This window comes from Centrocercus urophasianus, unplaced genomic scaffold (genome assembly GCF_019232065.1).
Source record: "Centrocercus urophasianus isolate 14NV4802_14NV808 unplaced genomic scaffold, USGS_Curo_1.0 seq_10, whole genome shotgun sequence".
Classification (NCBI taxonomy): domain Eukaryota; kingdom Metazoa; phylum Chordata; class Aves; order Galliformes; family Phasianidae; genus Centrocercus; species Centrocercus urophasianus.
Genome location: NW_024884142.1, coordinates 56623100 through 56636669, shown reverse-complemented (window position 1 = coordinate 56636669; position 13570 = coordinate 56623100). Strand labels below are relative to the sequence as shown.

Sequence of the window (13570 nt, the reverse complement as noted above, 5' to 3'; positions counted from 1 at the left end):
CCCTTACTCTGGCTGCCTCTTTCCCTCTTCACTGGGGCCATTGGTTTTCATTTCTGTCATTTCTAATGTATTTGTTTGCACTGATAGATAACAAATCACGTTTCACAAATCATTTTCTATTTTTTTGTGATTTTAAAACAAGAGATGCTGTCTCTGCCATTTCTGACTTCTTCATTCTTTACCAGAGCCCCGTGCAGCCATGCCTCATGAGGCTTGCTCTGCTTAGCCTTGCTAAGGGACCACTGGCAATGGAAAAGTCTTTGAGCTGCACTATGCTTAGGAGAATTTCTTCTAAACCTATACAAAAGCAGTTCATAAGAAACGTGCTGTGGTTTAGGCTGTTTATTATTGTGATTTTTATAATTTACTCAGGTTACACATTGCATTCTCATCTGGTAAGAGAACAGCTGCACAAATTTAGGACTATTTAGTGTATGAATGAGTGGTTAGCAAGTTAAATAATTGAGAAGTTGGTGAGAAAATGAACGATGATAAAGGAAGAACTTCTTATGCTGTCAATTTAACTTACCTTGTCTTTCATCCTTGGAAGGTGATGCACTGAAAATTACTGAGACACTTGATAATACTGATTCCTTTCTGTGATTATTATGTTTACTTGAGGAGTGGCACAATCAATACTAATACTTGACTAAGGATGAAATATTAAAAGAGATGAAATCAGTTTGGGTTACACTTGTGTTTGGCATTATCAATCTAAGCTTTTGAGCACTGGTTTGGCCTCAGACAGCCTGGTTTCATCACTAACATGAACAGCAAATATAAAAAAGAAACTAAGAACAAAATAAACAGAGACACTGTGTGCTCCCTTTGGTAGCCATTTCTCACATTTAAAGAGCTAAAGATCTTTCATTTACCATAGGCATTTTCTGTCAGTCTGCCACTCAGAGGTAATTGTTTATTGAAGAACATTGCAATTAGCTTTGAAGCTGTGTGCCTGAAATTAGCAGTGCACTGAATTCCTGAAAGCAGAGGGAATTTTTTGTTAACATGAATTCTCATGCAGCAGGCATACTGAAATGTAATCATAGCTACATATATGGCATGTGACAATTTTCTTTCCTTTTTATCTCTAGATGCCATCAAAATGGTAGCTACAGCACTGACATTAAATTGCTGCCTGTATATATTCCTTATTTTAACAATATAATAAAATCTTTAGAAAGCAATTGTTACTGCCTTTCTGCTTAGATACTTACTCTTACATTTAACCTATAATTTCTATCTGAGTTTTGCAGAGTGTGAAATGCTTCTAATGGCTTTTATATTGCTTTTCATCTATGGCTTTCTGTATGGTTTTGCTCAAAAATGTTTTTAGTAATTGTTTTGAAAAACATGATGAAAAGAATATTTGGTATGGGATTCATTCAAATATTTTGTCACAGATGGTTAATCTGGCATGTGCTCCACCTTCTTTGCAAAGCTCATAGACCAAAAATGCTTACATGTATTTTGTTTTCAAAATAATTGGATGCTCATCTATTAAAACATAATAATTTGTCTAGGATAAACACTGTAATGTGTAGATTGGCAATAATAAAGTGCTTTTCATAAGGAGGAAAAAGAAATGCATTGTGAGAAGAAATTGATCTTCACGTTTCCTGGAGAATTATTTTACATAATGTTTTAGTGAGTAGCGCCCTGTTCTGGGCTGATGTTGTACCTTTTGGCATCACTTCAGTCATTCATCTCACCTTAGTGTGTGGATTAAAAATGGTTTGCCATATACTAGTTTGCTGGCAGTGGTACAGGAGTAATTCATCTAGGTACTTCTCTGGACCTTGATGCAGAAATACTTAGGGCAATATTGTGATTTTATTCCAATTTGCAGAGAGCAAGGAACATAATTTTTGTGACCTATTCAGTTCTAAATAGGAAGAAAGTAAGAGCAGAAGGCAACTATGTAGGATCATATCATCAGTCTATTTAGATCAGTTTTCAGTTCAAAAAGAGGCATAGAGAGAGCTCTCCTTTAGACTGCTACAGTGCAGTTATTGGGCTTCTCATACATACAAGTGTTGTCTGTCCAAGACACATTGGAAATCTTATCAGAAATCTACTTCTTTCAGGAATCAGCCAAAAGCAGGTATCAAGGAGGACGACGGTGTAAGTGGTATCTGAGGCTTCCTAAGGCACTTTTGGAGAATTAATCACTTAGGAGCTTAAAGACTCCCTGAATTTTGTACAGTTCACTGCGTTCCATTTTCCTTAATCTGTTTTTTATGAAAATCCCTTGTCTTCTTTAGAGTCTCCATACCTAACAGTGTCTGTGTATAGACCTCATGCTCCTCAAGTCATCTGTTTTCTAGTCTAAATCCTGTTAATTATTCATTACATATCGGATCTCATGCATCCTTTTTGAACCTTTTCCTGTTGCAGTGCAGTTTTGTAAGGAGGGAAGGGGTTTAAAGACAATGGCAATTTCATATGCAGGGAGCTGAAGAGGCAAACAAACCATGACTTTATTAGGTAGGATTTGTTCAGGAACTGAAGCCAGATTACTCTAGTGCCAATTGGGCATCTAAAGTGCTTACGTGTTCAGTGTTAATTAATCAGAAAAGGAAGCAACAGAAAAGGTGGCCTAATACAATGTGTTTTCCTACTAGTTTGTATTAATTAAAAAAGTTCTGAGTCTGGAATTGTTTCTTGCACCATCATCCTCATTGTGTCAGTAGAGCTGTTTGAAATGTACACAGAAATATAGAGCAAAAAGAAGTTTATAAAATGTAGGCTGTATACAGGCCATTGCAGGTATGCTGTGTATGGCTTTGCGTACTTAATTCCCCGAGGGTAATCTTCTGCACTGAGAATGACTGAAGAAAACACTGAAAATTGTTTCTGTAGCTCCGGTACCTGTGGAAATACTCTCAAAGATTATTTCCTTTCTTCTGAGGCAGATGATGACAGCGAATTGAAAGATTTGCTCTCTGTATTCTAACAGTGTGAGCTATTAGTGAGGCTCTTTATCTGACAAAAACTGCAGCATAATGCTACACAAAAGGGTGAAGTACACTTGTAGCTCAATCTGAACCTGAAAACTGTACAAACTTTTCATTAGTTTGGGGTAAGGACCACCGTTATTATTTTAGTTCTAACCCTGACTCCTATGCCCTTCTGCATGTATTTAAGTCAGAGATGCTCCTGTGGCTGACAGCACTGTGAATGGCATCAGTCTGTTTGACAGTATCAGGGAATCGTAGGAATGAATTGCTAGCAAAAATGCTGACATTAAAAATGTGTGTGGAACTTTAATAGCTGTACACTTTAACTCTTGTAGTTTGGTATTTTTTTTTGTTTTACAAGATATGAAGGGAATGTTACATTTGACATTTGTTAATATACATCTCCACCTTATGAAAACGAAAATTTAATTATAAGTCTGTTTGATTACCTACCTTTCTTAATTTCTCAGGAGCATGTCAGGTGGGAGGATGGAATAGCTAGAAAAAGAGAAATCACAGTGGTCCTACTTCTATTGCTCATGGCTTAAATATGCATACGCAGAATTATATTCTGAACCCCTGCTTTGTGATTCTATGAATTGCTGCAGAAGTTAGGCTTGTAATAGAAAATGAGAGTAATGGAGGAAACACTCCTTTCCTTACTCACTACTTATTGACATTTGTGTCTGGGGCACTGTTGCATTCCCTCCTACTACAGAGCACTAATGTTACAAAGTAATGTTTCTTAAACATGTCTTCTGTGTTTGGAAGCTACTCTCAGAAGGCAGCGATCTCATGCTGCAGAAAGGCGCAGGTAGATAAGCCTTTCTACTGCTTCTCTAAGTTACCTGTACACGTGGTAGTAGTAGAGGAACCAACTCAATGTGTAATATGTCTTTATTAGCATTTTGAGGGAAATGATGATATTTACCTGCAGTTGTACAATGTTGGCTGTACAGCTTCTGAGAGAGGAGTTCTTGTAAGCTTGTATTCACCACTGTTGGCACATACTGGTTTTACACAGAATAACCTTGCTGGCATACCAGCAAATGTGGCCAACTCCCTTTTGAGAGGGAATATTTCCTTATTTCTCTTTAGTAAAGGAAATTCGGGTTACTTCTAGTTTTCTGAATGCTTTGGTTTTAAACTCCTTGAGCAGAGGAAAAAGCAAGCTCTTTCCCTTTTTTAGGTTAACCAGGTATTTCCTTTTTATAAAAGGAGTTTTGGGGATAGGATATTCTTAAGTAAGACGTATGTTAGCATTCGTATTCGAAGAAAGCAATGTATGTTATTCAAAAACAAAGCATTAAGCTTCTTTGGGATGAAGTTTTGGAGGCAAACTGCATGAAAGCATATGTTGCTCAAAAGTACACAAGGTTAATTTAATTTGAATTAAGCTCGCAAAAGTTCTCAGATCTAAAGAAGTAAATGAGCCATTAATTGCCATTATGGGATTGTGATAGCATTTAGACTGAGCTTCTGCCACACACATTCTGGAAAAAGAAGTTCCAAGCTTTAGCTATCTGTCATTATTTTAGAAAGTTTATTGTAGGTGAGGAAAAGTGTCCTTGTCACTAGAAGAAAATAATTATTCAGGATGTGCTGTTGTCCTGAGGGGCTGTCTGCTTTGAGACAAACTGACTTCTTGTGAAAGGTATATATTTATGCAGCATTGGAGAAGTGACCTTGTATTTCATACTCATGAATACAGTAATGAGATCTGAATTTTTCTATCAAGCAGATTTGATAGAATCACTGTTTAAAAGTGATGGTGCATATCTCATAAAAAATATGGAGTAAAGCTTACAAAGGACATGTGGTTTGTTCAAGTCCTCTCATCTTCAGTGATAAAATAACACATCATGCTTCTGAGACCTTCCATTCTGACAAGGCATGTGAAATGAGAACAACGCTAAGATTAGTCACTCTAGAAGCTTTCTTTTGTAACTGTTCTCTGTCTCATAGTATAGTATTTTTTCCATAAAACTTTTGTGGCTAAAAGCAACTTCACAGAGGGATTGGTGCAACACCAGTATTCCCAATACCTTACTGCTTTCTGATTTGCCACTGAAAGTAGTTTGTTGTTTACTTGAAAGATGAAATAACACTGCTTGCAAGCTATGTAATAAAAACAAATAAATGTGATTTTATTTTTTTTTAAAGCATTCCTGAGCAATCTAGCAAACTTAATTGGGCAACAAACATAATTATCACCATCCTACATGAATTAGAAAAGTGGAGAAGAACGATAGATCAATGGAGTTATTTCTGCATGGGGTCAATCTTGTTAATATATCAAGCATAGAATATCAGGTCTAGCTACAGGATAATTTTTCATTGGAAGAATGGAAGGCATAGTAATTATTTTAAATATGTTTTCCTTACTTGATGGTAATTATCAGTTCTTCATTAGTAAAGCTAACACTCAGAAATCCATATGCTTAAAATGGTACTGAGTTCTCATACGTTCAGAATGAACAAAAGCCAGTGAATCATTGTGTTTCGGAGTTGTTTAGAATTGATCCACTATTAGTACACAGTAGATTTTTTTAATGATGGATTGTGATCTGTTCACTTCTAGGTAAGACCCGAAGAGCCTGTCTTCTCCCCTCAAAATCATCAAGTGAGCATAGCTTTAAAGACTTCAGCAGACACCAGCTATCAAATTATCCTACGCTGCCACTGACCAAGTCAATAGAAACTCTACGTCAAGGAGAAAAAGAAGGCCGGTTGAGCTGTGCGCATCGTGCTCTGAAGAGCTCTGTCAATCCCCCAGCTGTTATGGGTCTGAAGAAGAACCGTAGAAGTTTACCAGTTGCTGTCTGTCGGAGCTATGAAACTCTGGATGGCCCCCAGAGTGTGGATGTATGGCCAAGATCTCAATCCCTGGATGATCTCCAGGGAGATTCCAATACTAATCTACAAGACAGTAGCAAGAAAGATTATTTTGCTCAGGATTCGCTGGATACAGCAAAAAAGGCAACTGGATCTGCCCTGCCACCTCAGTCGTGTGGGGGCAGTTGTATGGTCGATAACTTGATGCCTAAGCAGGGTAAAGCAGCTGCTCGTTCTCAGAAGGGTAGAGGTAAGGAGCTGGAGTGCTCTGTAATGAAGAGTGCAGTTGGGAAACCTTTTCCGCTCCCTGTGAAACACTGTGAAGCTCAGGCTGCCTTGGTGACACATTCTGCAACAAGGACACCTCTGGAAATACAGAGTAAGGGCTTTCATGACCTTGCACGGGCTGACTATGCTCCGGTCCTCAAGGGAGGTCTAGAAGCTGAGCAAAAAGGCACAAATGAGACAAGAATGCAACCAAAAAATCCCTCTCAGCCACCACCTGTTCCTGCCAAAAAATGCCGAGAACGCCTTACTAATGGATTATATCATCCTCCCATGACCCCCAGTGGGAACAATTCAAGTCAAGAAGCACCATGTTTGCCAGTAAAAAAGAGCAGTGCATCCACTCCCACTGATTTTCATGGAGTCCATAGGACATCTGAACAGGAACCCAGTACCCCTCCTAGCTCACTGCCACCTTGGCTGTTGGAGCAACCAGAGACTAAAAGTATTCAGCAGCACATGATAAAGCTAGGGCCTGCTTCAGCAAGGAAAGTCTCTTGTAGCAGGGGAATGGATCTGGAAATGGTAATAGAAAACAAGTTGCAGTCTGAAGGCATCGATCTTACTGAAGAACCATACTCAGACAAGGTAAGTGGAGCACATTGCCTCAATGTTTTCTACCAGTGTTGCAAGGGCTAATCTTTCATTTATTGTATCTGTCATATTTTTGTGAGTCACCAGCCTGCATTAACTACAAATCATTAAGACACAGGATATTCTATAACTATGCCTAACTTTACTGTCAGGCCTTATGTTTAAAGTAACCATTTAGATGTGCTGTAGAGAGACTGAGATATCCCAGGCATACCTTGAGCCTTTTTTCAGGCCACCAGTGCCATGGTGGCACCGAGTGTGAAAACATCTCTTTTGTTGCTACTGTAGGGAAGTGGAGCTGAAGAAGAAAGTCATGTAGATGTTATGTTTTCAAGAAAATATAAGTTGATAGCATAGTGATGAGGACATACTCATGAGGACATGATGGGAAGGAGGGAGTTCTAACTCCCAGTCCTTCGAGGATTGCTTTTTCAGTCTTCTTGGAAGAGTCACTGGCTAAAATGCATGAGCAGTGTTGGAAAGGAGAACAGAACACAGCAGTATTCCCATATCCCAGGAGAAGTATCCTTGTCAGTAAATGAGGCTCATTTATTTCTTGTTTTTCTGGACCATCCTCTCATGTACCCTACAAAAGCGGAATTGAGCCAGCAGCAGACTCGCATTAATTTTATGCTTCTAACCCCTTCCAGAAACTCAGCCAAATTTTGACAGGTCACACATCACATGCCACATATCACATGCCACAAGGGAGAATATTATTAAGCTTGTAAAAGCCTGTAGCTTTTGGTGCCTAGGAAACATGACAATTCAAAATAAAGTTGCTGATTGATTCACAAGTCTTGCCGTTAGGTGGCGCCCCTGAGTGGGTCATCTTGGAGCTGCCAGGGAGAGTTCTGCAGTACAAGTGGGCAGGGGGTCTAACTGCTGTGGCATAGTGCATAGGAAGAAGTATTAGTTTGCCTGTATCTAGCCTGGGTAGGAAATGTATATATAGCAACAGCTTGTTTATAAATCAAACAACATAGTGTTAAACTGAGGAAAGTGTCTTCATGTGAAGAATAAATTAATTAGGAGATGTGAATAGAGTAAATGAGAATTTAAGAGATGTTCTTCAGTGTAAACTTCTCTGTCACTAATCTGTCTCTGGAAGTTCTTGCCCTGTCACTGCTGTTGGAGATTAGGCATCTCTGTCATTTAGCCACCTAAAGAATCAGGAAACATTTAGTCAAAGGATCACATCAGTTAACTGGTTGAACCAAACCTCAGAAAATTATCCAGAAATCATCATGAAAATGAGTTACTGCTCAGCAGCTTGAAATCTAAAAACGTGGCCTTTGGGAGCATCCCAGTTTAAGTTAAGTGTAACAGGAGTTTTGCTGTTGATTTCAGGGAGGCTGGAACTGATCTCAAAGCTCATGAAAGATGTATACTGCTATTTTTACACCATTCCACTGATATCATTTATAGCTAAATAAAATTGGTTTTATGAATCTCAAGAAAAAATCCTTTTTTCTCCCATCCCACGCATCTTTGTTTGCATTGATCAATCTGTACTGATGCACTTCTTTCACCTTTCTTCTTGGCTGGCTGGGAACGTTCAGCATGGTCGCTGTGGCATTCCTGAGGCTTTGGTACAGAGGTACTCTGAAGACTTAGACCAGCCTGAAAAGGATGTTGCTGCAAACATGGACCAAATCCGGGTAAAGCAGCTGAGGAAGCAGCATCGCATGGCAGTGAGTATTTCCTTAAACCCAAGCTCCTTAATTATGAGCAGACTTCTAGAAAGCTCTGACTACTGGTAAAGGGAGCTATCTCTTGAGTCATAGTACAAAAACATTACCTGTGTGCTCTCAGCAAGAGCAACATTTACAGGGGTACTACAGGGACAGTAGATCCTGCCCTGAAGGAGAATAACTAGGAATTGGAAACAGAGTGAATGTCCCCCTTTTTCTTTTTTTTTTTTGACTCCCTGGAGATTCTAAGGAGATTGCTAGCAGACATAATGCATGCTAAGGATGGCACATATTGAACAGTTCAGTTCAGTGGTTTTGTACTTTTCAAAAGTTTCAAAAGGTTTTGTACTCCTTTTTCATTTCTCAAAATACACTGTTCTCCACTCTTCTTAGAAAAATCAGGAGAGGGTAGCTATCAAGAGCTTTCATGTCTGTACATAAAAGAGTTTTGTCTGTCTGGGGAGGTAATACACAAAGTTAGTATCCTTTTGCCTTGGATCAGCCTGGAATGGATCAGCCTTGGAAGACTCCTCACTGGTTGTTTTTGAGTGGTTTCAAATGAATTCAGAATGGTACATGACAGTTGTCCAAATGACTGAGTACTGCCCCCTGCACCTGCCCAAACTGTTACCACTGCTCCTGCCCAGCCTTTCTGCCCACAGACCATTCTCACACCTACAAGCATGGCTTGCATGAGAGAAAAACTGATACATCTGCTGTCGAATTCTGCCAGCTTGAAAGAAAAACAGAAGACTTGCAGTAAAACAAGCAGTGTGTTTAACATGAAGGTTTTGTTTTCTTTCTTTTTTCTTCTTTTCTGTCCAGATTCCAAGTGGAGGGCTCACTGAAATTTGCCGAAAACCTGTATCACCAGGACTTATCACCTCTGTATCTGACTGGCTGATTTCCATTGGCCTGCCCATGTATTCCAGCCCACTCACAGAAGCAGGGTTCAACACACTGAGCAAAGTGCCTTCTCTGTCACAAACTTGCCTTCAGGAAGCTGGCATCACAGATGAAAGGCACATAAGCAAGCTCCTGGCAGCAGCAAGACTCTTCAAACCTCTTGATCCAGACGCAATTTAACATGCTCCATAGCATGACATTGCCTAGTCAAGAACCCACTGCTTCTTCCTGCACCAATTTTGTCCTAATTACTTTACATAACTAAAGGGATCAAGGAAGTGGCTCCCAGTGACAGGCAGAATGCTTCTTCAGAGGATATGACATGTTTCAATTGCTGTCTTTGGCAACCGAAGGAGAAGAGAAGCAACCACCAGGTAACACAGATGTGGTACTTCCCTCCCCCCTCACTCCCTTGTAAAGTATTCCTGCTTCATGAAGTGCATAGGGCTGGCTTGACATCAGACAGCTTCAGGGAATTAAGGGATCTTACTTGCTTTTCCACAAGTTTGTTTAAGTGTTACTAATAGGCACTGTATTTGTGGAGAAGTGCTGAGGCTGGGGGCTTTCTGTACATCTAGACACCTGGAGTCAGTCCTACAGACCATGTACAAATCAAGGTGCAAGTCCCAGTAGAAGCTATTTGGCAAATGCCTTTTTCTTTTTTTAGTGGTCTAGAGCTAAATGTATACCCCTCTTTCCTGGTCATCTTTGCTGTTGCTTGATATAGGTCCCAATATGCCTCAAAGCCTTTAGCTAGGCCAAAGTCAATGGACTGAAGTTAATTTACAGTATGGTCCATCTCTGTCACTCCAATGCAATTAACCCTAGGAGAAAGCTTCTTTTAATTTGTACAGAACTGAGGTCATTTTTATAACTGCTTTTTAGCAATCTGCTTTTTATTTGCCTTAAAACAAGCTTTTAAGCAGTTACCTAATGTTCACTTACCTGTACTCATGCTTCCCAAGCCTTGTTTCAACCTCTCACTCATAAGCTGCACTTAGGGTGATATTCAGCTTAAGTAGCTTCTATAAATTGCCTCATCATGACATCTTATGTGTTGTATAGATGCTTTTACAAATGCAGGGTTATGCTAGGTTTCAATTGTGAGGCTGACTTCCTGTTCACTGCAGTCTGCATTTACTGTTGTTACTAAACAGTTCCAAAATATACTGCCTTGTATAGATGTAACTGCTTTTCATTTTAATCATATTCTGTGTACTGTGTTATATTGTCAATCATTACGCTGCAGCTTTGACTTGGTATCCTGACCGTATCGATTCCAAACAGCAGGTTTCTGCAAATTAAAGATCACTTGTGGGGGATAAAGTGTATTCAAATTATGTCCCAAAGAAATCTTGAGATTCTGTAACTCCATTGTCTGGACAAGAAAAAAATCCTATATAGTCTTACGAATTACACTGTGATTTTAGAACAGTTGGTATCTTTCACATCTGAATGTTAGTGTTACCTCTCACTGGGAGAGAGCAGTGTGCTGGCATATGTGGTGAGCCATTTTTTCACTATATTTTTCTGCTAAACCCTTGTGAAACGTTCCATTCACGTATGTGGCTAACAACAGATCTTATTTTTATATATGGGGACACATTTATGTACCAAATACAGATTATCATGAATAACATGTTACTAGATTTTTTTTAATTTGGGCTCTCTGTACAGTTTATCCTTTAGCTTCCTTGTAGTGCAAGTGCTCCATGGAAGGCAGAGCAAGCTTTACTCTGGCAGGCAAAGTGAGGTACAGAAACGAGGGCACAGGCTGGGAAGTGAGATTGCTTCCAGCATCAGTTCTGACGTCAGCTTACTGTATAGAACCAGACGAGTCACTTCACAGCCTGGTGCCTCAGTTATCTCACACCTGTATTGAGCTAATAACACTAATTTTCCTGATCAAATGCTATCAGATTGATGAGTAGAGAGCTTTGCTTACTACATCAGTCCTTACTATGTCCGATACTTACATGGCCGTGTTTTAAGTCAGATGAACTACATGTTTTACTACAGATGACAGTTAATTTGGCTCCCTTGTTAGGCTCATTTCCTAGTTTTGGAGTTGTTGAGTTTTTGTAGCATCAGCTTTGAATTCAGTCTGCATCCAGAAGCACGCCATCATGTGAAGCATCTAACTCACTGCTGTCATTTGGAATTGTTCTCAAACAAAACTCTTCCAAGTCTTTTTTTAATGATGTTCTCCTGCTGCATAAATCAATTGCTCTAATGTGACAGCGTCAGGAAACATACAGCAAAAATGCTTTGCACCACTGGTAAAGATTTAAGGAAAATGTGGAAAAAGTACATTGTCTTTTTAATAATAATGATTTGTCATTTCCTCTCTGAGGCTTACATGGTAACTATCAGCAAGCAGGAGATGAAAGTACTGAGACTTCCTGGGAGTACTGGCAGGGACCAGTACTGAGTGAAAGCAAGTACACAACAGCCTTCCTTGGAGCAAAGGAGAAATCCAAGCTGGCTGTGTGCAGTAAGAAGGGAAACATTTCTTCTTACAGGAAAGGCAAGTCACATAATAGAGCTCTCCCATATTAATTACTCCTACTCAGTTAATAACAGGAGAGATACAGGAATAAGCCAGACCCATGTGCCAAACACACTCTGTAACTCCATGGTTTTTAAATAATGACACAGCCCTGGGAAACCAAATCCCACCCATCCAGCACTAGAGTGAGCAGTCTGAGATTTGTGAGCTCCAAAAGCTGCTTTGTTTTTCTTTTTAAGACTGCTCTCCGTGGTCCCACTTGAATTATAATTTTAGTTTCTATTTTAATCGAAAAAAGCCTTAAGCTTTTCAGTGTTCGAGCTTCCCTGCTGTGGATTCAGTGACCTGTGGCATTCCCCACGCAGGTGAGGCAGTGTGCTAAAGAGCCATAACCTCTTACATTTCCTTGCAGCCCTTCAGTACAGTAAGCAAAAGATCACTCTTTGGCTCTTGGGAAGCACAGAAGAAACCTGCTGCTGGAATCCTAACCTGCTCTGCTCAGGCTAATGACGTTACGCATCTGTCCATTGTACCATTGTAACTCAGATAGCTATTTAATGGTAAGAAGCAGCAAGCCCAAAATATTACAGAATGCCTTCATAAATGTAAGCTTCCATCAGTAAATCTCTGTTAATACCCAGATAGTCTCTGTGCTCTTTTTGAAGAGCCTGGCTTTGAGTGCGGACTGGGAGCATGATCAGAAATGTTAAACACTGCATTATTCTAACAGGTCATCATCTCTAAGAGCAGCAATAGTGGTCGATTCACCAAGTCACAGCTGTGCAATTGTACTGTATTATTTTTAGAATAAATAATACTTTTGGTCCAAGATACTTTTATCTTTAATTGACACCCTTTGGGGAATCAAAACTGTCAAACAAGTTATGTAACAACTAACAAAGTTGCACTTTCTGTATATGAAATCAATATTTAAATAACTTATTTTTCTCCATTTGCTGTTCTTATATGATGTAAAGTAGCTGTAATATACCAGTACTCAATATGTCCTGCAGTTTGCTTCAACCCAAGAAAGCTGTGTATTGTAAAGAAAAAAAAAAAGAAAAACAAAATATGAATGTGTAAAGATTATTGTGCTGTTTCATTTAGCAAAACAAATGGTTGACAAAAGGGTTTTCCTGTGTATCAAAACTTGTCTATAATTATATGTCATACTGTTCATAGATAAAAAAAAAATAAATAAATTTCTTTGGTCTCTCTTTTTATTTTGTAGTTCTTAATGTAGCTAAAAGATCTTGTACTTGCTGATGTGGGAGCAGTGTGGCTGTTTCATTGCTTATCCCAGGCCCATAGCTCCTCGCAGCGTAAGCGTTCTCAGTACGTATCTACAGCTAAGAAAAAGTCTAACTTTGGTGCTGCGAGCTGCCTTTGCTGTGTTCATGGCTTGAGGAGGTTTGAGTCTTTGTCTCTTGTATACCTTTAACTTTAAAATTGGAGCTTTTCCAATTTGCAATGAAGTAATTAAAGATTGGTGGAGCCAGATAAAGCATGCAGGAGCACAACTCTCTCAGGGGTTGTGTGACGTTACAGCTCTTGCCTCAAAGTGGGAATTTCCAGCCTGGTTTTCAAATGCAGCTCCACGGCATTGGGCTGGCACAGGCGCTTCGCTCTGTCTGGATGAGCGCAGCTCTGACACCTGCAGGTCAGCCGTGTCTGCAGTCTGTAATAAGATGCCAGTGTCCAGGTACTGGGGCAAAGGATGTGTCTTCCTTCTTGCTTAGTGTGGTCCCATTTGTTGTTGTGGTTAAACTTGCTGGATAATTAATGGG

The 13570-nt window shown here is 39.6% G+C and overlaps 1 protein-coding gene across 4 annotated transcripts in view; it reads left to right on the top strand.

Moving 5' to 3' along the window:
• Positions 1 to 13006, top strand: part of LOC122172003 (SAM and SH3 domain-containing protein 1-like) — a 520342-nt gene extending 507336 nt beyond the window's left edge. For all 4 annotated transcript variants that reach the window (XM_042839973.1, XM_042839964.1, XM_042839981.1 and 1 more), the window contains exons 18-20: positions 5542 to 6668; positions 8237 to 8368; positions 9194 to 13006. In XM_042839973.1, coding sequence (XP_042695907.1) covers positions 5542 to 6668; positions 8237 to 8368; positions 9194 to 9454 — 1520 coding nt within the window. In that variant the 3' untranslated portion in view covers positions 9455 to 13006. The remainder of the gene's footprint in view (positions 1 to 5541; positions 6669 to 8236; positions 8369 to 9193) is intronic.
• Positions 13007 to 13570: the final 564 nt, after the last annotated feature.